The sequence below is a fragment of the Leiobunum rupestre genome, chromosome 10 (genome assembly GCF_980474605.1).
Source record: "Leiobunum rupestre chromosome 10, qqLeiRupe1.1.hap1, whole genome shotgun sequence".
Lineage (NCBI taxonomy): Eukaryota > Metazoa > Arthropoda > Arachnida > Opiliones > Sclerosomatidae > Leiobunum > Leiobunum rupestre.
This window is the reverse complement of record NC_143393.1, coordinates 10,577,670-10,603,484: the sequence shown is the minus strand read 5'-3', so window position 1 is coordinate 10,603,484 and position 25,815 is coordinate 10,577,670. Positions and strand designations below refer to the sequence as shown.

The 25,815-nt window shown below is 34.5% G+C and overlaps 3 protein-coding genes across 3 annotated transcripts in view; 1 reads left to right on the top strand and 2 right to left on the bottom strand.

The window, feature by feature from the left end:
• Nucleotides 1-15,310, bottom strand: part of LOC149923635 (uncharacterized) — a 150,567-nt gene extending 135,257 nt beyond the window's left edge. The window contains exon 1 of the mRNA XM_090161012.1: nucleotides 14,690-15,310. Coding sequence (XP_090017138.1) covers nucleotides 14,690-15,028 — 339 coding nt within the window. The 5' untranslated portion in view covers nucleotides 15,029-15,310. The remainder of the gene's footprint in view (nucleotides 1-14,689) is intronic.
• A 3,474-nt stretch (nucleotides 15,311-18,784) lies between these two features.
• Nucleotides 18,785-22,888, bottom strand: LOC149923634 (uncharacterized). The gene is made up of 3 exons (XM_090160307.1): nucleotides 22,734-22,888; nucleotides 21,982-22,108; nucleotides 18,785-21,916 (listed from the first exon to the last, which is right to left on the bottom strand). The coding sequence occupies exons 1-3, from the start codon at nucleotides 22,786-22,788 to the stop codon at nucleotides 18,913-18,915; spliced, it is 3,186 nt and encodes a 1,061-aa protein (XP_090016433.1). The 5' UTR covers nucleotides 22,789-22,888; the 3' UTR covers nucleotides 18,785-18,912.
• Nucleotides 22,889-22,946: 58 nt separating this feature from the next.
• Nucleotides 22,947-24,566, top strand: LOC149923633 (peroxisome biogenesis factor 10-like). The gene is made up of 7 exons (XM_090160308.1): nucleotides 22,947-23,179; nucleotides 23,243-23,323; nucleotides 23,511-23,587; nucleotides 23,647-23,895; nucleotides 23,959-24,116; nucleotides 24,187-24,319; nucleotides 24,429-24,566. Exons 1-7 carry the CDS (start codon nucleotides 23,065-23,067, stop codon nucleotides 24,495-24,497), a joined length of 882 nt encoding a protein of 293 aa, XP_090016434.1. The 5' UTR covers nucleotides 22,947-23,064; the 3' UTR covers nucleotides 24,498-24,566.
• Nucleotides 24,567-25,815: the final 1,249 nt, after the last annotated feature.

Here is a 25,815-nt window from a genome sequence, read left to right as displayed (position 1 = left end):
AAATAGAAACTAAACTTTGCGGTAACGTGAGACACCCGACGAAAGATAATTTACTAGATTTAGACTAAACGATTAATTTTAAAAACGAGATAAACAGTTATATTTTTCAAATCTACAAAGCACACAATATTTAAAAAACAATTTCTGTTAAAAATAAAATTATTTTAATTTGGTTAAACTTCAATGACAAAAGAGAAAATATTTTACTACCATAAAGAAAATTTAATAGAACCTTTTAAATAGGGACTTTAGGGATTTCAATAAACCTTAAAGCCGCAAATGGGGATAACGCCCACCAATCGTACATCAAAAGTGCCAAAGGTTAAAGGTTACAGGTTCCATTTGAAAATTATCCCAGGCACTAAATTGAATTTTAAGTTTTAAGCCAAAATTTATACGTCAAGTCTTAAAATGTTGAAAATTGAATTATTAAAAAGGAAAGGTGATAGTTTATAATTAGAAAAAAGGTGTGATCATTTAAAAATAATTTTAATTATAACGAATCTACCAGGTTGCCACAAAAATTTCATTTATGAACTTTATACTTTACTTTTCACAGATTTTAATATTTTTACTTAACCTTATTATAAATGTATTCAGATTTTAGTTTAAATTCCCCGACTTTTCTCAAATTCCTAAAATTCCCCGACTTTTCTCAAATTCCTAAAATTCCCCGACCTTTTCAAATTCCCAAAATTCCCCGACCTTTTCAAATTCCCAAAATTCCCCGACCTTTTCAAATTCCCAAAATTCCCCGACCTTTTCAAATTCCCAAAATTCCCCGACCTTTTCAAATTCCCAAAATTCCCCGACCTTTTCAAATTCCCAAAATTCCCCGACCTTTTCAAATTCCCAAAATTCCGACCTTTTCAAATTCCCAAAATTCCGACCTTTTCAAATTCCCAAAATTCCGACCTTTTCAAATTCCCAAAATTCCGACCTTTTCAAATTCCCAAAATTCCGACCTTTTCAAATTCCCAAAATTCCGACTTTTTCAAATTCCCAAAATTCCGACTTTTTCAAATTCCCAAAATTCCGACTTTTTCAAATTCCCAAAATTCCGACTTTTTCAAATTCCCAAAATTCCGACTTTTTCAAATTCCCAAAATTCCGACTTTTTCAAATTCCCAAAATTCCGACTTTTTCAAATTCCCAAAATTCCGACTTTTTCAAATTCCCAAAATTCCGACTTTTTCAAATTCCCAAAATTCCGACTTTTTCAAATTCCCAAAATTCCGACTTTTTCAAATTCCCAAAATTCCGACTTTTTCAAATTCCCAAAATTCCGACTTTTTCAAATTCCCAAAATTCCGACTTTTTCAAATTCCCAAAATTCCGACTTTTTCAAATTCCCAAAATTCCGACTTTTTCAAATTCCCAAAATTCCGACTTTTTCAAATTCCCAAAATTCCGACTTTTTCAAATTCCCAAAATTCCGACTTTTTCAAATTCCCAAAATTCCGACTTTTTCAAATTCCCAAAATTCCGACTTTTTCAAATTCCCAAAATTCCGACTTTTTCAAATTCCCAAAATTCCGATTTTTCAAATTCCCAAAATTCCGATTTTTCAAATTCCCAAAATTCCGATTTTTCAAATTCCCAAAATTCCGATTTTTCAAAATTCCCAAAATTCCGACTTTTTTCAAATTCCCAAAATTCCGACTTTTTTCAAATTCCCAAAATTCCGACTTTTTTCAAATTCCCAAAATTCCGACTTTTTTCAAATTCCCAAAATTCCGACTTTTTTCAAATTCCCAAAATTCTGACTTTTTTCAAATTCCCAAAATTCTGACTTTTTTCAAATTCCCAAAATTCTGACTTTTTTCAAATTCCCAAAATTCTGACTTTTTTCAAATTCCCAAAATTCTGACTTTTTTCAAATTCCCAAAATTCTGACTTTTTTCAAATTCCCAAAATTCTGACTTTTTTCAAATTCCCAAAATTCTGACTTTTTTCAAATTCCCAAAATTCTGACTTTTTTCAAATTCCCAAAATTCTGACTTTTTTCAAATTCCCAAAATTCTGACTTTTTTCAAATTCCCAAAATTCTGACTTTTTTCAAATTCCCAAAATTCTGACTTTTTTCAAATTCCCAAAATTCTGACTTTTTTCAAATTCCCAAATTCTGACTTTTTTCAAATTCCCAAAATTCTGACTTTTTTCAAATTCCCAAAATTCTGACTATTCTCAAATTCCTAAAATTCTGACTATTCTCAAATTCCTAAAATTCTGACTATTCTCAAATTCCCAAAATTCTGACTTTGTAGGCCTACTTTTCCCTGACCGGTGATAGACCTCGGCTTGACAAATAAATAAACCGCCAAAATTTCGATTATTCATAAAAATATCGGTTAACTGTTTATTTATGAATACAGGGTTCGTACAAAATTTCCGGAATAAAATTCCCTGACATTTCCAGGTTTTCCCTGACTAAATTGCCAAATTTCCCTGACCATTTTTGTAGAATAAATTTATGTTTTGAGGTAAAATCTTGAAAAATGTTAATTATGTATTTTTAAGACATTTTTCAAAAATTTATTTGCCGGATTTATTTTTGGGGTAATTTTAAAATTCCCTTACTATTTCGGACCATTTTAAATTTCCCTGACTATTCCCTGACCATTGGGAATCATTTTCAAATTCCCTGACTTTTCCCTGACCTTTTGGAAACATTTTCAGATTCCCTGACTTTTCCAGGTATTCCAGGTCGTGTACTAACCCAGGAATAATATTCGCGGTTATAAAACAATTTAATATACAAAAAATAAGTTTATATTCAGATAAGCTTATGCATAAAAACGAAATGAAATTTTCTTATCCAAGCCCCGCGGTAACCCTGATCTACGTTTTAATCGATTTAGTGGAAGTAGTAAATTAGAGCCATTTGTTTCATTAATGACCGCCGCGCGTCACTAGTACAGCCAAATATTGTAACCTACGCGCCGAACGGGTTCATCTACATCATCTAACATCCGGTAGAAATCGAATAGCTTCCTATCTAAGACAAAGACGGCGGATGAGACGAAACTGAAGAGAGGATCCCAAGGATGAAGAGGAGAGATGGAGAGTAAACGGCAGCCGTTCGCCGCGACTCCCATCTCCCGCCAAAGCTGCCGCGAGAGAGGCGTCGCGGAGTCGTGGCGAACGGCGAACTCCGGAAGAAACTAGGAAACGAAAGGGGAATGAGGATGGGAAAAAAATGAAATGAAAAATTCGTCTGGATCCAGCGGCTGATAAATATGGGCGGCGAGCCTTCAATGCATCTAAACGGGGTCATTCATTAAGTAGCGTTCTTTCGGGTTGAGCTATTTTAGCCGCACTCGGACGGGCTGATTTGCCTCTTTCGACGACCCCCAACACTCTAATTTCTTTCACCCTCCACCCATTCACAGTCATTTCATTCAACAACCACCTCTATACGATATTGCCAATGAAAACAGTCACTATGGTCAATTAGTAATTGTTGAAAATGTAACGTACGATCAGAAGTACATAATATGATTACTCAACTAAACTGTTACTTCCATCATTATTTGATCTATGTACTTAAATGCACTTTAAGCACTGCTTTTTTCCTATTAGATATTACACAGTATCAAAAGTACATAATAATATCTTACGTGAGAAGTATCCAACTAAACTGTTACTTCCATTATTATTTGATCTATGTACTAAAAGGAATTTTGAGCACTAATTTTTATCCTATTCGATATTACACAGTATCAGAAGTACATAATAATCTCTTAAGTGAGAAGTATAAAACTAAACTGTTACATCCATCATTATTGAACTATTTATTTGAACATTTACAAAAGCATATTTTTCCTATAAAATAGTTTTAATAATTAAAGACCGAGACCAGAGCGAATTTCCACCCCTCTTATCCTGTACTTAATTTTATGACGAGTGACAACTGATTGACATCTCTGACAGCTTGAGTGACCGCCTGGACAATTCCATGTATTGTAGCTTACCTCTTTTTTTGATGCTCATTGTATATATTCTATTCAAAAACAGTCCGAGCCGTCGGTCAAGCTGTCGACGATGTCACTCAATTTTGCGGGGGTCTAAATTCGCACACGAGAAAATGGAATCTCTGTTCTCGGCCATTAAGTACATTTTGAATCTCATCCCAAACGTTTTCGAAAAATCGGTATGTATTATACACTTCTGATAAGTGTAAAAATTTTGCGTAGAAAACACGTGAACGTTTAAATAAAAATGATGTATTTAATTGGCATGCAATATCTCCGTTAACATTTCAATCTTAATTTCGATGATTATAAAAAAAACTAATGGTTTGGGAGTAATAAAAATATAAAAATAAAATTTAATCACATACTTTATAGAATTTCATAACACGTAAAAATTCAATTTTGGACACTCTTATTTAACCGACAAATCGACGTTTCGAATGTAAACAAATTTCTTCGTAATACTGTCGATAAAAATATTATTAGGCACCAGGACAAATTTGCATTTTTTTATTCCTCATTAAAAGAAGAAAAATAATATAAATATACGTGCACGAGGAAAAATATTTATAAATTTAGAAATTGTTTAATTAACCTTAATAGTGGGATTTTGTAAATTGACGAAAATAAGAAAAATTCAGTGTTCCTCGGAATTATATAAAAAATAATCTATCTTTATTTTAAATATTTTAATAAATCCTTCAAAATTTATAAAGACTTCAAAATATTGGCAATGGTCAGATGATAATATGAACAATAGAAATCATTTGAAAACAAATCCTAAATAATTTAGATTTCATTACTAATTATCGTTTATTATAAACTTGTCAAAAACATCATTTATTGCCTTGAAAAAAATCTTGGTTTATTTTTATTGGAACTTCAATTCTCCAACTTTTCCAATCATCTTTAACCAAATCAAAAACTAAATAAAAAGAATTCCGGTAGCTTTTTCGATTTAAAATATTCCAATTAAATTAAATTAAAGTTAAATAATCTTTAACCAAGAATGTTTACGCCAAAAAATATACCGTTAACTTAAAGGAGGAAAATAAGCTACAAGTTCACGAAAATTTTGGAACAACGGGAAGGATTTGTGTTATTTTCTATCCGCGAAAGCCGAGACGGAGAAAGAAGGGAAATTTGATGATATTAAATATATATATTTATATTCATCAGGTAATGCCCGTGTCTAGAGGGAAGATCGCGTGGTAAGTGCATCCAACTCTTATCTCTGGAGTACAAAATACAATCGTTAAAGGTAGTCACGGCTTGCCGCTCACTGCCAAGCGAGCGAACGCTCTACCCCGCGATACCGGCGCCAATGTCAGCCGGCAACTGTCAGCGGAGTTTATTAGAGCGAACGCGGCTGGGATTTGATTGAATCGCGGAAAGGTGAAACGTAGAAGTTTTCGTTGGCGTCGCCTTATTTTTATGGCGTTTTCCCGAATCTATTCCGCGGACCGAGAACGAGTTAGCGCCACCTACAGACTACAGTTGGTTTCAAACGATTTCGGACGATAGGCTTTTGTCCAGCCGTTAAATTAAAACATTTTATTCGGAGTTTTTACTTTTTTTCATATTCAAATTCACTAATTTATTCAGGTTCTCCTTGGGGTGGCGGAGTGGTTAGCACTTTCGCCTCGCAGCAAGAGGAGCCGGGTTCGATCCCAGCTTGTGGCACTGGGTGAAGACTCGATGGAACCACCTCTTCCGCGTTGAGTTTGCAAGTTCTCTCCCCACTGGTTAAAGGGGTTTTCCCATGAGTTATTCGGTTTCCCCTATCCATAAAAACTTGCGGATGTTAATAGTAAGTATAGGGATCTGTTGGCTCGCGTGGCATGAAGGGCTTGCCTCCGCCCTCCTACGCATTGTAACCCGGCCACCTGAATTAAAGGCATTAAAAGTCGCTAGATGACTTGGGTGGTGCCTTGGGTATTAGCCTAGCTGATTATTATTATTAGTACCATGTTTATAATATTGTTCTATAATTGTTAAGGTTATCGACACTTATACATATATAATAATAATATATATAATACATTTATTTTTGAAAATCTTTAAAATTTTAAAAAATAAATGTGTTATACACAAAGTGGAATTTTCCTTTTCTATTATTGTTCTATAAGTTTGTCACTTTGAGGAATATTTTACTGAGAGCTAGTAACGGCAGAAAATCTCCCCTAGCGAGGCGCTGGCAACAAACGGACGCAAAACGGCGACGAAGCCCGTAATGCAGTCTGTCTTGTGAATAAACTCTCAGCAAAACTTTGGCATGTGAAGAATAGGAAGTGTCACACTTATGTAACAATATTATACATTTATGTTAGTACTTATAACCGATTCTCAAATAAAATAAATAAATAATTATTACAAATCAGATATCAGATTATCTTTATTTACGTTCAGATAACTGAATCTGATCAATAAAATTATCGCAGATCAATTCAGATACAATTTGAATTCAGATTGGGAATATTAAAGATTAACCTGATCTGATTATCTTCAGATATCTGATAATTAAGATAATTAGTAAATATTCCCTGACTTATTTTAATTACGTCACCATTTGTATTTTTTTCATCTATATTTTAGTATACTTTTCGCAACCAAAATTAAAATTATACAAATTTAATTCCACGAATACGCGTAAAAAAACAAATAAAATACCAATAACACTGAAACGGTTTACAAAGTCTAAAAATAAGTCTTTTGAAACAGAGAAATTCTATTTGAAAAAATGGTGGATCACGACGACAGACTAACACATTTCTTTCTGCAGATCTCCAGAAATGGGAAAAATCGTCGATGCTAGCGAGCGTGGGATATTTCCCTCAACGTCTTTCGGGATGATACGAGGTCTCCGAGACGTTAACAAGACTGAAAACTCAAATCTCATCTTCCAAGAACATTTCTCTCTCTTCCCGCTTAACGCAATCCCAAAAGGCTTTAATCTTTAAAATGTTTTAAAATTCGTTCCTTTACAAAATCAATCGAAAAGGAAAAATTTCTTAAATTGATTATTTTTAATCTTCAAGTCTTAGTGACTAAAATTAAAATATTGTTAACGCGATTATTTCTATTTTAGGAAGAAATGTCATGATAACAATAGACTGGTTTTTATTTATTTAAAAAAATAATTTTAAATTGATTTTACACGGTTGCTACAAAATTTTCAGATTCAAATTCCATGACAATTCTAATAGACTTTCCCTGACTTTTGAAGGCTACAATTTTTATTTTACATTTTACTTTTATCAGAAGTTAATAAATTTAAATGGACTTACATTTCAGTAAAAAGGTCGTTGCAATGTTAAACAATAGCTAATCTTTCAAGGAAATAAAAGATAATCATAGAATAGGTCAAATTGTCATAGATCTAGAGTAAAATTATCTTTAAAAAGTGTCAAGATAAAATTTATTTCCCTGACTTTTTATAAATTCTTAAAATTCCCTGACTTTTTACAAATTCTTAAAATTACCTGACCTTTTAGGCAAATTTTTAAATTCCACTGACCTTCCTCTGACGTATGGGAACCCTGTTTTAAATAATAGCGTAATGGTTTTCAATTAAATAGGTACATTTTAAATTTTAAAAAGAAAACTGATAAAGCTAAAGGCGATTTATTATAGATTTGTATTAATGTAGTTTTGAAATAGACAAATTTAAGCCTACCTGTTCCTACGAAAAACCTTTAAATTATTTTTGGAATACTCGTAGGCGCAGATAAACAGGGACCTTAAAAAGCGCTTACAGTTTCCCACGAAATATAAAAGGCTAAAATAAATATTCCCATACGAAATCAATAGAAAAATAATAACACAAAATGAAGATTTTGATAAGGCTGCGAGGGATAACAGCACTTAGAATGAGGGCGCAGGTTCCCCCAAAATATATCGCCAAAGCCCGCCGAAGGATTCTAACCATTGGCTGTAATGTCGAAATTAAATCTATCGTCAGTCATCAAAAATTAAACATTTCGAAGTTATATCGCCCGGTGTCATATACGATGAAATTTTAAAATGTTTCAGAAACATACTCTAAGTTTATAAGCTGGCGAATGCGAATTTAAAACACATTTAAATACGGATTCTACCAAATATATATCTATTATTAAAAATATTCCTGATAAAATATTCGCGACTTTAAATTTTTACTTAAATTTAATGCGTTTTAAAACAGTTGCGGCATTATTATTTTAGTTTAGTTGATTACCAAACATTGCATTAGGGGGTCAAATAGTCCCACGGCGTCAAAATTTCCATTCCGTATATTTTCTTCCCAAAATGTATTTCGAAAAATCAGCGGTAGACTGAGAAGGTTACACTTCTGTCGTAAGAGGTGAATTATTTACTTTTGACCGCATATGCCTGAACCGTAGTTCACACGTATTCTCAACGTCACAAATACAATTATTGAAACTGAACTAATAACAAATGAACTAAATAGGCCTAATATGGGAAATTTAGCGGTAAAAATGTAAGTATTAGATTAGTATTATTAGTATAAGTATTAGATAAAATTATTTTAAACCGAATATAGGTTTATAGTGCGTTCGTACATACACCTGTACAAAACGCGTTGCATTTAGGCCGAACCTTCGTAACGTACTTGTTTACTGGTTTGCACGTATTCAAATGCGGGCATATATAGTTAAAATATAAAAATTTTACGATTTTAAAGCTTTTTCACAGCAAGCAGATAGAACAACGAAATGAACATTAAGCAGGTTCAAATGTTTAAATGTATATAATATAGTTCTGATATAAGACTAACATTTTTTAAATGTATGGGATTTTAAGGGAAAATTTCGATTACATTTTTATAAATTAAATTTAACAATAACTTTATGTTCATTTAACAGGGTTCGTACGAAAATTTCTGATCGAAAATCCCGGACTTTTCCAGGTTATCTGACCAATTTTTGCCAATATTCCTGACCTTTTTGGTTATATTTTTTGACATTTGTTTTTATTATTTTAGGTAAAAATTCTTGGTTAATGTGTGGTTTGGTTGACTAACTAAAATCCCTGACTTTTCCCTGACTTTCTACGAAATTATTAAAATCCCTGACATTTTCCCTCCATTTTACAGATCCCTGACTTATCCAGGTTTTCCAGGATATCCAGGTTCTGTACAAACCCTGTTTAAATATTTAATAATGGTCCTTAAAATACTGATTTTTTTAAAGAATTATAGGAAGTCAATATACAAAAGCAGAGTTCTGGGCGAAAATCAGTTCTGAAATCTCGAAATCAGCCTAAAAAAACCCAAGAAATTCGTTCTCTGAATTTCCATATCAGTTTCTGATTTCGGAAATCACCGAGATTAAAAATTCCGTGTCCATTTTAATTTTTGTGGCCAAAACTTCTCTTATATACTGGTAGGATGCGTGAAACTTTTCCATATCGAATAAAGTAAATTTAAAAAGACAAACATAAGAAATGTAATGCACCGATATATCGGCCTATTTTTCTAATATCGGTATCGGCCAATATCGGCTTCGTTTATTAGAAAAATATTTTCAGAAAAACATTTAAAAATAAGAAGATTCCAATGAACTAACTAATGATAATAATGATAATATTTTATTTGATTGGCCGCGCCACGTACGCCAGACTTTAGAAGCTAGATCGTACCTTTTTTAGACAGGGGGTTAAGAGTGTAAACAAAAAAAAACACGATATTTGATTTGTGATAGAAAATATTCATCACGTAAAATGAAAAGAAACATATTCGCATATGCTCTTGCAAACTTTTTTTAATGGAAAAATAGAATAAAATGGTATGACAGTGTACTGAACCTTCTTTTAAAATGATCTTATCATATACACTACTGTAATGAAAGATAACTTTATCAGGGTGAAAAGGGAATGAGTTTGAAAATTTTATAGGAAAAATAGTAATTTTAGAGGTGAATTATCGGAAAATACAGGAAACTAAATAGGCAAATTATAGGAAAATATATTAAACTAAATAGGCAAATTATCGGAAAATACAGGAAACTAAATAGGCAAATTATAGGAAAATATAGGAAACTAAATAGGCGAATTATAGGAAAATATAGGAAACTAAATAGGCAAATTATAGGAAAATATAGCAAACTAAATAGGCAAATTATAGGAAAATATAGGAAACTAAATAGGCGAATTATAGGAAACTAAATAGGCGAATTATAGGAAAATATAGGAAACTAAATAGGCAAATTATAGGAAAATATAGCAAACTAAATAGGCAAATTATAGGAAAATATAGGAAACTAAGTAGGCAAATTAAAAAGTAGGAAAATCTAGGGAAAATTATAAAGTAATTATTGCATATCGGTATACTTTGACTCGTACCACCTAGAATATTAATAATTTTTGGAACACTGCGGATTTACAAAGCCCGTACATTTCAAGATATTGTTCGAAAGTGGCAGTGTTAGAATTAGATGTTCTATGACACGTACAAAAAAGTTCTTTCATTTTAAAAAGGCCGTGAAATTATAGGAAATTATAGGAACATTAGTGAAAATATAGGAATTTATAGGAAGGCACTAAAATATAGGAAAATATAGGAATTTACAGGAAGGCATTAAAAATATAGGAAAATAAAGGAATTTATAGGAAGACATTAAAATTATAGGAATTTATAGGAAGGCATTAAAATTATAAAAATTTATAGGAAGGCATTAAAAATATAGGAAAATATAGGAATTTATAGGAAGGCATTAAAAATATAGGAAAATATAAGCAATTTATAGGAAGACATTTAAAATATAGGAAAATATAGGAATTTATAGGAAGGTATTAAAAATATAGGAAATTTGGTCATCCTGCTTTGTTAATATCAGCCGCTACTATCGTCCCCGAATAGCCGATATATCAGCTGTACCCATATCGGTGAATCCCTAAAATTTAAGAAACTAAATTCTATAAGAAGTCTGACAGACAAAAACTGCGAGATGAGTAAGACGGGCGCGAATGAAAGCCAGAACCCGGAGAAGGAGAAACAAAATAAAAAAAAAACACGGAAGCAGAAGAGAAGACCCCTAGTCTCATCGTCGACAGACAGGGAGAGCTACGAGCGTATAGAGGCATCGCGAGCGCGGAGTGGGGGGGGGGGCGTGGAATACTCAAAAACGAAGGGGGGAGGAGACGGAGATAGGCGGAGGGGGAATAGCACCCACATAGATCGCGCCCATAGTGCGCCATGATAGATGACGTAATCTGGGCCGAAGGAAAGGGTTTTTTTAGGGGTCCCTTGTTGTTGGAAAATATCTTAGGCCCATCCTAAAAAGCCCCAAAACATTCGTTCAACTTAGGGACGGAACGCTGGAAAAAAAAGATCCTCTATTTTTCGCCGAAAAAGGGTCGAAGTGAAAGGGGGGAAAAAGCTTGAGAAATGTCGTATAAGGGCGACGACGATACTGATGAGATACTTCGCAAAATGCGACCGTTCTTTGTCTGCCAGTAATGGCGATGCTGCTCAAGAGGGGTCAAGTTTTCAGAGCTACCAGACAACCCACATTTATACCAATTATAGATTATTAAAATTATAGGCTATTATCAGCCAATATTTTACTCTCATTTATACCAATTACAGATTATACGTTATTTTAACCTTATTTTCAGGACTACCAGTCAATATGTAACTCACCTTTATACCAATTATAGATAATTTAGATTATAGGTTATTTTAAGTTTATTTTTAGGACTACCAGACAATATTTCACCCACATTTATCAACAATTATGGATTTTTAAAAATATAGGTTATTTTAAACTTATTTTCAGGACTACCAGATAATATTTCACTCACATTATGAAAATAGGTTATTTTAAGCTTATTTTCAGGACTACCAGCCAATATTTCACTCACATTTATATCAATTATAGATTATTTTAATTTTACATTATTTTAAGCTTATTTTCAGGACTACCAGTCAATATTTCACTCGCATTTATCCCAATTATGGATTATTTAAATTATAAGTTATTTTATGCTTATTTTAACGACTACCAGTCAATAATTCAAACCACATTTTTACCAATTTTGGATTTTTAAATTAAATTGTACGTTATAATAACATTTTTTTCAGAACTACTAGCCAATATTTCATTCACATTTATACCAATTAAAGATTATTTAAATTACACTGTTATTTTAACCTTATTTTCAGGACTACCAGCCAATATTTCACTCACATTTATACCAATTATGGATTATTGAAAATATAGGTTATTTTAAGCTTTTTTTCAGTACTACCAGCCAATATTTCACTCATATTTATACCGTTTATAGAGTACTTAAATTAAATATTAGGTTATTTTAACCTTACTTTTAGGGCCATCAGCCATTATTTCAGTCACATTTAAACCAATTATAGTTAATTAAAATATAGGTTAGTTTAACATTTTGCCAGAGCTAAAAGTTACTGATTTTAAGGAGTTTAGAGTGTTTCAAAAAATATAATTTTTAAGAGTCATAATATAATAAAAGCTTTACGCTACCAACCACGGCCACAATTCCAGCGCCAGAATTAACAAAATAAATATCATTTCTACTGATATATTACTTTTAAACCAATTGTTTCAATTGTATTTTCACCAATATGGTAAAAATATAGCAAGTATAAGATAAAATAATGTACTTATAATTCTGAAATAGTCCTATAAAATCCTATAAGAAACTTTCTGAGTTGTATAATATATTTTCAATAATAAGGTAAGAATATAAAATAAATAAGAGAAAATAGCGTAATTATAATTCTGAAACGGTCCTTTAAAATCCTATAAGAGAATATTTAAGAAACTTTCTCAGTTGTAAAATATATTTTCAACAATAACGGTAAAAATATAGGAAATATAGGATAAAATAAGAATTATAATTCTGAAATGGTCCTATAAAATCCTGTAAAATAATTGTTTTAGAAATTTATCATTTGTATTTTTTACCAAATATATGAAATATAGGAGAAAATAACGGATTAATAATTCTCAAATGGGCTTTTAAAATCTTATAAGATATTTAAATATAGCAGAAAAATGAAATGATAGGTTTTATAGGACCATAATAATTGAAAGTACAATGGATCAACAAAATGATATTTATTTTTACAATTATTTTTTTGGTAAATTTCAACATAAGTTAATAAAAAATGCATAGCTATCGGTAATTATTGTTCTAACTAGCGCACTTATGGGAATAATAACAGACTATTGATCACACAGTTTCGCAGCCGTTCAGGCGCTAACCTATACTGAAGTAAAGGTTCCACAGACTCAGTATATGAATTCATATATATTCCTTTTTTCACACATTGTGATCAATCCGCGCTACTGTTGAAAAATTGTACCCTTTAATGAACAGTTTTATATATTTTTAAACGACTAAAAAGCTATTTTGTAAGCTAGTGTCTTTTCACGGCAAAAATAATGAAATCCTCATTAATGCCAAATTATGGTGATTGGAAACTGTGGCCTTTAACGAAGGGAAAGTTTCGTATTTTGGTCACTAGATGGCGTCGTATGACAGTATCAGTTACTAATAATCCCCTCCCAACTGGCCAACCCATATTAAATTTACGTAACTTCGATCAGAACTGACGCGACGATATAGCGGAGGACCCGCGTGAGAACCTAACGCGCTGCCACAAATGGCTAATGGTTATTATAGCGTAGAGCATTTTTCTAGTTACGATACAGTCTCTCAGGTAATACGAAATATAATTTGCTTTTTGAACATCGACATATACGAGTTTATAGAAAAAAAACACCATTATTACTCTCGTAGCGACGGTAATCAACTGACTACGACAGAAATTACCACTTTTTTTTCTCTCCAGAATATTAACTTACAGACATGAGCCTTACAAGTACCGAGGTTAAAAATATTTCGAAAAAGGGAAACTCTTATCTGGCATTTACGTAACAGGCGCGAGGACGGGTACAGTGTGTTCCCCCCTATCCCGCGCTCGACTAGCTCTATCGGAGACGAAACTGGATGAAAATTATTAGGCCAGTACACCTGGCAAAGTCTACGCGACGCGAGGCTTAAAAAAGGTTTCGCCGAGCGTGGTTTATATAAAAGGGTTTACCAGCAGACAAATTTATGTTTCCTAATATATTCTAGCTATTCAAATTGGTATACGCGTCTAGCTTTATTTTTCTAAAACGAAACTCTACATGGTAAAACGGGGGATTTTGCGCGGCCGTGCACATTATGCATTTATATCTGCATGGCTAGACGATGTCTGATCTTGTGTTAAACTTATGTACCTTCGGAGAGGGCACACACCGCGGTTTTTTGCCTTTTTTATCGTACGAAAATATTTCCCTCGAATATAAAACTACCTCCCCGCTACAAATTTTTGAATATCTAATGAGCAACAGGTGCCCATAGAACCCCTACCGAAAATAGGGCGACGGAATGATCATTAAAGATACGACGTCAAGTACGAACGCGTTTATTAATAAAATGTTCGTCTACAATTCGTAATGTGGTTATACCGAAACCTAAAAATTATAACTATTTTAAACTTTGGTTTTCGCCCGAGTCTCTTGTCTCCGGGCTGCGGTCTTTCGGATCTCGGCAACTGCTTGAGTAAAAAGCACGCGTTTTTGACAGTACAAGGCCCGGAAGACGCGTTTTTGTAGAATCGGAGGTATACGAAAAATCTCCGTTTAAGGGCCGAGGGTTAACGGAAAGGAGCCAAATGTAAAAGTACTAACCTTCCAGCCTGTGCCTGCTTCCCTGTAGTAGGGAAAATTCGCGCAAATCCAGGTGTATATGTCACTGAGAGTCATTTTCTTCGACGGTGAACTGTTGATAGCGAAGGAGATGAGCGTAGCGTAGCTGTACGGCGGTTTGCCTTCGCTTTGACTAGAATCCGCGGCCAAAATCGTAGTGTTGTTATTCGCGACACTGTCGTAGACACGTGCGTGGCTACGGTTCTTCATCGGCGCGATGCTGTCGTAGGGCAAACCCGAGGCGCCGGAGTTCACTTCCACCCTCGGCAACCAATCCATCGATGCTAGGCCACCGTTGCCGGCATCGGAAATCGTTTGCATTTTATTCGGAGGAAGAAGCTACACTTTTTCTCGTTTCCGCGCGAAAACTAGCGGCTCTTCTCTCGCTAATAAACGAAGCTAAATAACTAACGGATCAGCAGCGCCCTGGCTACCGCATGCTTAGAAGCGCGAAATCGAATTCTGCAGCGCTGGAGAGAGTCATTAGAATCCTTCGCGCCCGCTTGACTTCCGTCAGCATGATAGGGTCGAGAACCGAGGCGTTTCGCGGCCGTTCTCACCGCGCCAAACTCTCTTCTGCGAAGAACGGCCTTTTCTCTCGTCTGCCTGCCGATGCGAGCGACACCTGGAACTCGTTCGTGACACCAAAAACCTCCGAAAACTCGTAAAACAAAAAGGAAAACGTTTTTGCTTCCCCGCTCTGCTTCCCCCCTCCTTAGTTCGTCTAGCTCCCCAACTAACGTAATAAAACTACAGACTTTCTACGCCGCTCTCTATTAATAAGTCTATTTTAGGCCAGAAACTTATTAAGTTTGTAACTTTCACCAATGATTTTAAATAGCTTAATTTTTCTTTTTTTTTCTGCAATAAAATTTTCCTTTTCGTGGGGATGATCTATCTAATGGAGTGTTTTAGGATTAAATAACCTATTTAAAAACTTAAGCAACGATAGAGGAATAAAAGATAGAAACATCTTACGATATTGCGATGACAAGGTGCTACCATCTATCGTCAATTAATTGAACTATACGTTAGCGGGAAAGCGTTATCATTGGATAAAAATAATCCAGTAGATAAAGTTATTGTTCTGAAGTAATAGACGGGTTAAGACACCCCATGAAAACGGGTAGAAATAACTTGTAGGAGTATGGATTGTCCGTAATGAAGTCTACAATCCTACAAGCTTTTCCTACATGTTTTCTACCGCTGGCTTAGGTTAGAGCATAAGTGACATTATACCTCTAAGTATGACATTAGGAAGTTTTTTTTAATACATCCGTTCTTCATAGTGACGACAAATTTTTTTTGTAAATAGCGCCCCTCGGTAGCGGCGTCATGAACTAATTTAACCCAACTTCCGTGAATTTGGCGCGTGATTTGAATACTGTCATTTTTAGGCTTAATGCTTGTTTTCCACTGGCGCGCGCAACGACGCGTTTCTCAGCTTTGAAACGTTCAAACGTTTTTACGCGCGTAAAGAAAATAACATTATGACGCGCGCTAGTGGAAAACAAGCTTAAAGCCTGGTTTTCACTGGGCTAAAAAACGGCGGAAACTGTTTTACGCAAATATATTTCCGGCGGATTTTCCAAGGCTTTTCCGCAACTGGTTTTCACTGGGGATTTTTTCATGCGGTTTGTAATTTGGCGGTTTCGATAGCGCATGCGCTGAAGATTGTATCTTTACTGACTCACCGAATCAAAATGGACGCCATAGATAGCTCCAATAGCAGTCTACCGATTTTCTTTCATTTCATGGTTTTTAAAACATCTATTTGCTTTATCATATAAAAGAGGATAAGCGCGACCCTCTTCTTCATTCATTCTTTTTTGTTTAGAAGTCATCGTGACAAACTGACTAAATTACAATAACAATGTTTATAAAATAAACGCGTCGCTTTTTAAGCCTAACAAATTGAATCAAACCGAGAGTAGTGAGCAAGTGACGTCAACGCACGATCTTCACTGATTGGTTAGCACATTGCGTTGCGTTTTAAAAATTCGGAAAAATAGAACTTCCATTCCGCGCTTGTTCGCGGAATATCGCGAGCTTTCCAATGCCGCTGTATTTTAGCCCAGTGAAAACCAGGCTTAAGGCGTATTTAGCCGCACTATGGTTACACAACAGTCGAATTTTTTTTTGGAGTACTGAATTTGAACTTGAATTTTTTGGAAGACCAATAGAAACATTTTCCGTATTTTTCCGAAAAAAATAAAAAAAGTTTTAATTCCTTGATTAGTCTAATATTGTTTGCAAATTTCAATAAAGCAGCATTTTCGCCTCATTTTTTCGAATCTAAAAGTAAAACTAGACCTCTAGTTTAGTTTAATCTGATTAACAATGTAACACTATTAATGTTTTGTAGTGTGTTTATTGTTATTAGACATTTTATATCGATAAAAATATGAAAAACCCTTTAAATGTAATTTATTTTTCATATTTTTATTTTTCCGATTTGCGGAAAGTTTTCCGCAATTCGGAAAATGTTCTGAAAATTTTTCCACATTTTATTTTTCCGGAAAATTAACAATAAAAATTAAAATCACAAGGAGGGCTAAACTTCCGGGTTACAGAGATGCTATCGTTTTACTGATTTATCATTGGTGAAGAATGGATATAGTAAAAAAATGCCTGAGCAAGGCTACAAGTGTCATACTTAGAGGTATTATGTTACTTATGGTTATAGTTATGTTAATTATATTGTTTGTCAATAACAATTAGAAATAAAAGTATTCAAAGTAAAATTGTAATATTTTATTTAAAATATTTACGAACTTAAATTTAAAGATACACATTGACGAATCTTTTTAAATATTCGATTAAAAGAGCAAGGCAGCCCAGTTTTTCAAAAATATGTAACCAAAGACTAACAATTGGACGTAAAACACTCCAATTACCATGTGAAATTTTATTCTCGAACTTGGAAAATTGTTGTAGCTGAGTGGATGCTCTTGCTTCAAAATTGCGCCGCAAAAAACGGAAACTGACTACAGCCATCTAGTGATCAAGTAATTAAACATTGATTATGTCTATTAATAATACAATATAATAATGTATATTAGAAATTTCGGGTAACTTTGATTTCGATTGCATGTTCCTAAATTTTATAATAAATCCCAAAAGAAAAGTTTATTATATTTTTACGTATTTCGGTAAATCCGTGAAACACTCATTTTCAGCCATGTGCTGAAACCTTTTTCTCAAAAACTCTCAAATTTAATTTTCATTTAGGAAAATATTTGACACAAATTCATTTAGAAATTTGTATTTATATTTGGATTTAATTTTTTTGTCATTATACATAAGTTAAACGTGTACGAGTTTTCGCAGTAGCGGCGCTAGGGGGTAGGCCCGGCAGGCCACTGCCTACCTTAAAATTTTGAGGGGCCCCAAAATCACTCTATAAGGGGTCCCAAATTGATCTAGAAAGGGTCTCAAAATTGTCCAAAGAGATAAAATTATTTATAAATAACAATGAAACAAATGTCGATAATGTATTTAGAAATTTTTGAGGGAACTCCTAGTAAATAAAACCAGTTCTGTTATATTTGGACTCGTTTTACTGTTGTTAGAACTTTTTTGTTCGTCATGTACATTACTACTTTATTTTATTGAAGCATTTCGTTGAGAAAAGGGGGGTCCCGGGTCTGGGGCCCATTTATTTGGTTTGCCAAGCCTCGCGAATATTCCTGGCGCCGCCACTGGGTTTTCGAGAACATTTCTTGACCTGACCAAAAATGTAATTATAAGAATTCCAATATGGCACAAAGCGTTATCTGTTTTAATACTGGTCAACTAAATGTGTGAGGAAATAGCAGACGACTTTTGGATTTAAATGTTTCTAGGCTTAAGCTATTGTACATATAACAACAACACTTTTGAATAAGCAGACAGCTTTCATTCATTCAATTTAAAACTTGGTCGGTAGGCGGCGGTACTTAACCCAAATTAAAAACTACCAGTTAGTTAAAATACCGTCAAATGTTTCAATTAGAAAATTATGAAAAATTACGCTTTCTGGATCATAATGCAATGGCACCATCCCACTAGCAAATACATTTAATATATCAAACCAGATGCAATCAAAATAGAAGAATATTTATTTTTATTTAGGAATTTAAGAATATACATCCTTGAAAATTAAATACAATAATCACATCTTGAAAATTATTTTTTAAGACGTTAAAAATCATTTATTAAAAAAATTATAAAGTTTGTTTGACGCTGCCTAAGACAGTGACAATAGGCCCAGTTGATATTGTCTGTGTAGTGGTCGACATTTTAGACGAACCAGTCTCCAGGTTGTTCTCATCGTTGACAAATTTGCTTCTCAAATCGAACGTTTTACTAATAGAATTTTGAACTTCGGTCATTTCGGCAATATGGAACTCATTCAAACGTTGCAATTTCTCGATGGGGTTCTCACCAACCAAATTACTTTCTTGCACTTGAGGAACTGGAACGTTAAGAAGCGGTCGCATGGTCTTCCTGATCAAATAGACTTTCCATTCGCCATCCGCTCCTTGTATGGCGTCAAAGATAATTTTATCCAAAGCTTTCAAGCGATTGTCGAAATTAGTAGCGGGAAAGTCGTTCTTCAAGAACCAAACTTTATTGCGTTCGTAACTGGCTATTTCGCATTCGAGGGACTTGTTGGTTTGGGATTTCATGACCAAAACGCGTCCCTCGCCAAGTTGGTGGTACTTGACCATCCCTTCGCAATTGTAGGCTAGTTTTTGGTTCCGATAAAGTTTACTGTAGTTGATGGGATATTTTCGGAGTTCGGTAGCTACCCAAACTAGTTCGCTATTGACTGAAATGATAACTACGTCGCATTCGACCATTTGGTCAACTGCAAAGTGCGTGAAATCTTTCAGCACGTTGCCTTCGGAGTCCAGAAGCAAAGTGGCGTTGTCGCAAAATACGTTCATATTCTGTTTAGTGCTCTTCCTTGATAACTTACACGCGACAGTCATGAAAAGATTACCAATGGCGACCACCTGCCCCAAAACGTTCCAAAAGAAAATGTTCTTGCTATCTACGGCGATGCCGTTGGTTAGATTCGTTGGGCTCAAGGCATTATTTATATTTTTATTTTTCTTGCAAGTAGCACATGGTTTATTGACACTTGGATCGGCGGATGTCTTCAGGTACAAGGCGTTCCATTTTATCAGACCACCGATGCACGCTGATGACGCTGAAAATACGACTTTATCTCCAACTTTGAGAACACTCTTCAGATCAGGTACTTGTTTCCCGTTAATAACGGTTTTGAGCGTGCATAGCACCAAAACTGTTTTGGAATTCGAACCCGGAGAGCACCAGATTGATCCTTGGACGGAGCTTAGTGAGAAAACGGTACCTATCATACAACAGGCGCTGGTATCGTTATTGGAATCCTCCGTTTTCTGTTCAGTTACCGGTGGTCCTTTAGAAAGCTTGTACTTGTCAAATCGGGTCATATCATCCGTTTCGGGGAGAAAGATATCAAGCATTTCGTAGTAGCGCTGAATGCCGGGCATTGTTGGTCTCGTTTGCGATTTATGGGCCAAAGACTTCAAGAACATATTGTCGTACGTAATAATAGGTTTCCGGCTCTGCTTCATTTTGGCCGATTTTAAACAGACGTAGTTGTCTTTGGCTTCAAATAAACTATTAGCCGCCAGAATCTTGAATATACTTTGAGCATTTCTTCCAGAAAGATTGGCCAAAAGTGCGGGTTTCTTCCACGAAAGTACTCGAGGTAAATCCTTGAAAAACAAGCCATCGGGAATACTTTGTAACTCTCTCTCGAAGAAGGCGACAACTTCCGCCTGGGCACTCTTCGTTTCGGTTACATTGGAGCTATCAGTGTTTAAATTCTCAACAACGTGGACTTGTTGATGTCGATCCACGTGAAGTTCATCTGGATACTTGGAAATCAGTAAATTCAACTGCTCAATCGTCACATTAGCGTAGCGAATAAACGGTTCTTGCTGAAACATTTCTTTAACATATTCGCAGACTCTTTCAACATCCTTCTTGCCTTCCTCGATACAATAGAGCACTAACTCCTTGACTAATCTCGCGTAAGCTTCGTCAACGTAGTTTTTGGCATTTGGATTTACAGATATCTGTTGGTTTTTTTCATCAACGACGAAAACGTAGTTGAAACTTTCGATGAAATCCATCAATTTATCCTCGAAACTAAAGCCTGGGTAATACTGCAAAACCCTTATGAACGACTTTTCGCATTTGCCTTCAATATCGACTATATCTTTTAAGTATACCTTCATTACCGTGGCCGCTTTCTTGAAAATATAGTCAGCCAAATATTCCAACAAAAAGGTCGAATTAAGCATTCGTCTCAAATGATTCTCCTTTTCGTTAAATACAACCTGGCCACTAGATAAAGTGAAAATTTCCTTGTTTCCGTTGGTAGCTATGGGCATCAAAGACGTGAACAGGTCCGCTGCAGATGGTCTAGTAACAGTTGTCTCATCTTCAGGCTCACCCTCCTCGTCAGAGGAACGGGTCCCCCACGAAAGGTTTTCGGAATCAGAGGGAGTTTCACTTTCAATACCAGACATTTTATCCAAATTATTTTCTTCAAGATTATTGATTGAAGCAATGGCCTCCGTCTTCACCAACATATTGGTCGACCCGTTTTTCGAATCTATAGTTTCGGAGAACTGGTTTAAGTTTGAAACTAATTCCAATTGGTTCTGCGTTTTAAGGCTCAACTGCATCTCGAATAACTTCGAAGCCAAGGCGATTTCTGGTTCTGTCGAAGGACGTTCAGAAGATTGGTTCTGGGACTTAACTTCCATCTGGTGGTGGTACAATTTGGCTGCGGATGACTGTATGAAACGAGCCGTGTCGGTGTTGTGAAACGCCACATTCTGAGAACGGGATTGCAGTTGTTTTTCGTAGAGTACAGTAGCTGCAGACGGTATTTTTGTTTGGGGGGCATCGGTTTTAACCGGAGAAACTTTGGTGGTACTTGTATTTTCTTTTTGTATAGGAGGATCTTTTTGTGTTGTCAAATTGTACTGGGTGGGCGTTGGGTAGGGATTAATTTGATCATTTGTAGAAATCGTGCTTGTAAATTCTGTAGAATGGTTCCTAAAACGTGCAGCAGCAAGTCTTTCTCTAAGATCAATCAAGCGCCTCTGTTCTTCCGCTGCATGATTTGAATAGCTATTTGATTCACTCGACTGGGTTCCGGTTCTAAAAATTGGGGTAGATTAGTATTGTCAACCATGTCCTGTTACCATATAATTATAATTGCTTACGGAGATATAGTGGACCTGCTGCTTGAAGCTGAACTACTAGTAGATGGCAAGTAACGTACCCTCTGGGGTAGTTCATTGCTGGCAAAGCTAAATGAACTGTTCTGGCTTCTACGAGTAGTGGTTGAATCTAACAAGAAAAGAATGCTTCAGTGACAACGCAAATGAGGTGCAGTTACCAAGGTGGCCCAAAATGGAACACCTCTACTTGGTTTGCAAGTTATGGATAACTTCCAACATTTATTCGACCAACTATGAGTTACTAACCAGTAACACCAACAAGTATTCACTGGAATTGCTATTATCTGTGGTAATATGATGGACTGGGTAATTGTTAGAAAATAGTGGGGGGGGGACAAAAAAATTTATTTATGTCTGCTCTAGGTAATTGCAAGAGCAACATGGCTTATGTCTTATAAAGAATACCTTGAAAATGTGTTACAAACGCCACTTAGCGGGAATATGTTTTTTATTTGACTTTATGAAAACAGATTTATGGTGTGAAAGCTAGGTCCAGCGTTACCTGTTAAGGTAGATTCTTTAGCGAAGATGTTTAGTTCAGCCATAATTTTATATTTTTAACCGGATGTCGTACGTAAACGCCCAAAAGATTAATTTTATTTATGAATTACCTACGAACTAATAATTTATCAAATATTTACAGAGATAAAGCGGATGGTCATTGCGAAATTCATTACGAATCAGGTGGGAAATTATCCAATCTATTATGCCAATAGAACCGAGGCTTAACTCACCAGCTATCGAACTCGGAGTTCCGGGATGTGAATCTGAACTTTTTGTATTACCCATTTCAAACAAACTTTTTCATTTAAACTAAAAACTAACATCTGGCATTATAGAATTTTTTGATGTCACCTTTAGCTCCTTTACAAAAAAAAAACTTCTCTTAAAAATGATAACGCTCGAGTCACTGTGCTGCGAAGTTTAATTCCATAACTAAAAATAATAGCAGACACATTCAACCTTGGATTCAAATTTCGTCTGCTACACTCTAACAGGAGCTGTCAATGGGCGATGGCGTACTAATTTATCCGTTGATAGAAATTTAATAAATGTATCATTGAAATGAATATATTCACGAAACCCGGACCTGCAGAGCTAATACGAGCATCTCAAAAAGATGAACTGTATCTCAACCAAGTACGAGGAGATCTTGGATCTGTTGTTCAAAAATTACTGGGTAATTAAGTTAAAGTAGAATCACTAATTGCTAATAAATAACACAATATTAACTTATTTTAAGGCATGGAGAAATGGCTGAGGTGGAGAAAAGAGTTTGACATATTTGCAGATTTCACATATTTTGCCATGACAACTTTATCAGGTACTCCCATTATATGAAATTGTTGAAGACGTTTAAACATTTTATTGAAATTTCAATTAACTGATTCAAAAATTTACTTTGCGTGTTAGGTTCTAAAATGCTAGTAAATTAGTCTGCTAGAACCAAACATGTAGTGTCACTTACAAAAATGGAACTTTGATAAAACACAATTTTAAAATTTATTTAGGTCTTCAAACATTGGGAGAAGAATATGTTAATATTGTTCAAGTGGACCCTACGCTAAGAGAAATTCCTTCATTATTGGTATATTTACTTTATGATTATATTAACAATACAATATTTAATTTAGTTATATTTTCCAGAAAAGGTTAATATCAGTTCTTCTACAATCATCATGTCCATTTTTACTACGTTTATCCCTACTACGGCTAGAAAAACTAATTAAATCTGGAAAATTAAAGATCTCAAATGAGAAACTCAAGAAAAATATTTTATCTTTATTCCCAATCGTTAACCAAAGCATAAATCTCGCTCATCGAATCCACGCGGTCATTTTCTACTTTACCGGAAATTTTTATCACATTTCAAAACGAATTTCAGGAATAAATTACGTATGTGTTTCGTATTAACCACAAAGTACATTGAGATACGTGTCTATTATAAAATCTTTTCAGATATTGCTAAGAAATTGGCTTACGAATGAGAAATACCGTAAAACGTACAGAATATTGGGATGGATATCATTTATCCAATTAGCGATAACAATGGGCGTAGAAGCATTCTCATTCTACAAAACGAAGAAATTGTTTCATGATGATAGTGAAAATTCTAGGTAATTTATTTAAATATTTGAAAAATAAAAAACTATAGAATTTGTGATTATTGATTATAGTTTTTGTTAGTTCTTCAGCTTTTGAAAGTGTTATTGGCAGTGAAAAATGTTCGCTGTGTTTAGGTAAAAGGCAGCAAACAACTGCAACGCCTTGTGGGCATTTATTTTGTTGGTTTTGTATCATGGAATGGATGGAGAATAAGGTAATTTTTCACAGATTTTGTACAAACAATTTTAGTAGTTTATGGTATTAAATTAATGATAGTAAAATATGGTTTAAGGTATTGTATAATTGATTTTTTTATGGTACAGAAAGAGTGCCCTCTTTGCAGAGAATCATTTGGAATTTCAAGATTAGTGTGTTTACAAAACTTCGAATAAATATTTTGTACCGGTTTTTGAATATATTTTTATGGGCTGTTTTTATGTGTACCGAAATTTATATTAAAATAGTTTTCGAAATAATCTTATAGTATCCATAAATAATAACAGATGGCGCCAAATGCGGTACAGTGGCGCAAAATTCAAATCGAGAACACGACGTAGTCTCAAACACCATTCTACTTCCAACAGAGACTGTCAAAGGCAGGGAGCTAGTATTACTCCATACATAATCTAATAGCATATGTAACATAATTACTCATAAGTATGCCTCTGTATAATATTTCCATTGAAAAAAATTCAATGAGACCTTGTTTCACGCGGAACATACATTAAGCGGACCCAAAAATGCAAAAATGCTTATAATCCACGCGCTATTGAAAAGGTTACCATGGAAATGAAATCATGTGATCGCGAGGCACGAGCTAAGCTTGACATGGGCAAAGCCAGAAACGCGCTAGGAATTCTCACTAACTTCCGTTTCCCATCAGTAAAGTTGATGACGCGTATTTCGTCACGGAATTGTAAGTGATGTAATTTAAGTCATATCCCGTGAACAAGGTTTCATTAACGAAAATGCTTTTATGGCATACTTATGAGTGATTATGTTACATATGCTAATAGTAAGAACGTACTTAGGTCCATGAGGACCTTGAACCTAGGCAATGTTGGACTATGCTCTCCAACTATATATTCAGAATAACAAGGCTCTAAAATCTGCATGTAGTGCCATCCCGTAGTCTCAAAACTAGTATCCTGTTTTATTGATGGATTCAGGTTAAAATTCCCGATCCACCGGGGTTTAGTTCTTTTCAAATATTTTACGTATAGATACACCTTAAATATATTTTGTTTCAAAAACTCTTACTCGAAAAATGTTAACCCAGTGTTTCTGAAATTTGCAAACACTAGATGGTGCTACATGTAGATTTTAAGTGTGTGGATTGTGTAGATTGATAAAAAAAAATTGTGTTAGTTATTGAACACTTTAGTTACTTCTTAAAAATATGTAACGTAATTTAATATATTTTATTGTAAATATGATAAGTTACAAAATTCTTACTCGAAAAATATTAACCCCTAGATGGCGCTACACACAGATTTTAAGTGTGTGGCTAGTCTGAAAAGCTGAAGTAAATTTTACCTTGGAGGAGGATTTTACGGTCTCAGCTTATAATGAAGTTATCGATAGAAGCTTCTAGCGCTTTGCTGACATTTTGGTCATATAATTTAGCATTGTTTTCAAACAGAAGTAAATTAACCTAAGTTATCCAAATAGCGCTCAGAATCGGAGGGCGTTTTCCTTATGAAAATTATG

Coding starts and splice junctions, on each gene's coding strand:
- LOC149923634 (XM_090160307.1), bottom strand. CDS start 22,788: ATGGGTAATACAAAAAGTTCAGATTCACATCCCGGAACTCCGAGTTCG. Junction 22,109..22,733: donor AACTCCGAGTTCGATAGCTG/GTGAGTTAAGCC, acceptor TTTTCTTGTTAG/ATTCAACCACTACTCGTAGA. Junction 21,917..21,981: donor AGCAGGTCCACTATATCTCC/GTAAGCAATTAT, acceptor CCCAATTTTTAG/AACCGGAACCCAGTCGAGTG.
- LOC149923633 (XM_090160308.1), top strand. CDS start 23,065: ATGAATATATTCACGAAACCCGGACCTGCAGAGCTAATACGAGCATCT. Junction 23,180..23,242: donor TGTTGTTCAAAAATTACTGG/GTAATTAAGTTA, acceptor ACTTATTTTAAG/GCATGGAGAAATGGCTGAGG. Junction 23,896..23,958: donor GAATTTCAGGAATAAATTAC/GTATGTGTTTCG, acceptor AAATCTTTTCAG/ATATTGCTAAGAAATTGGCT.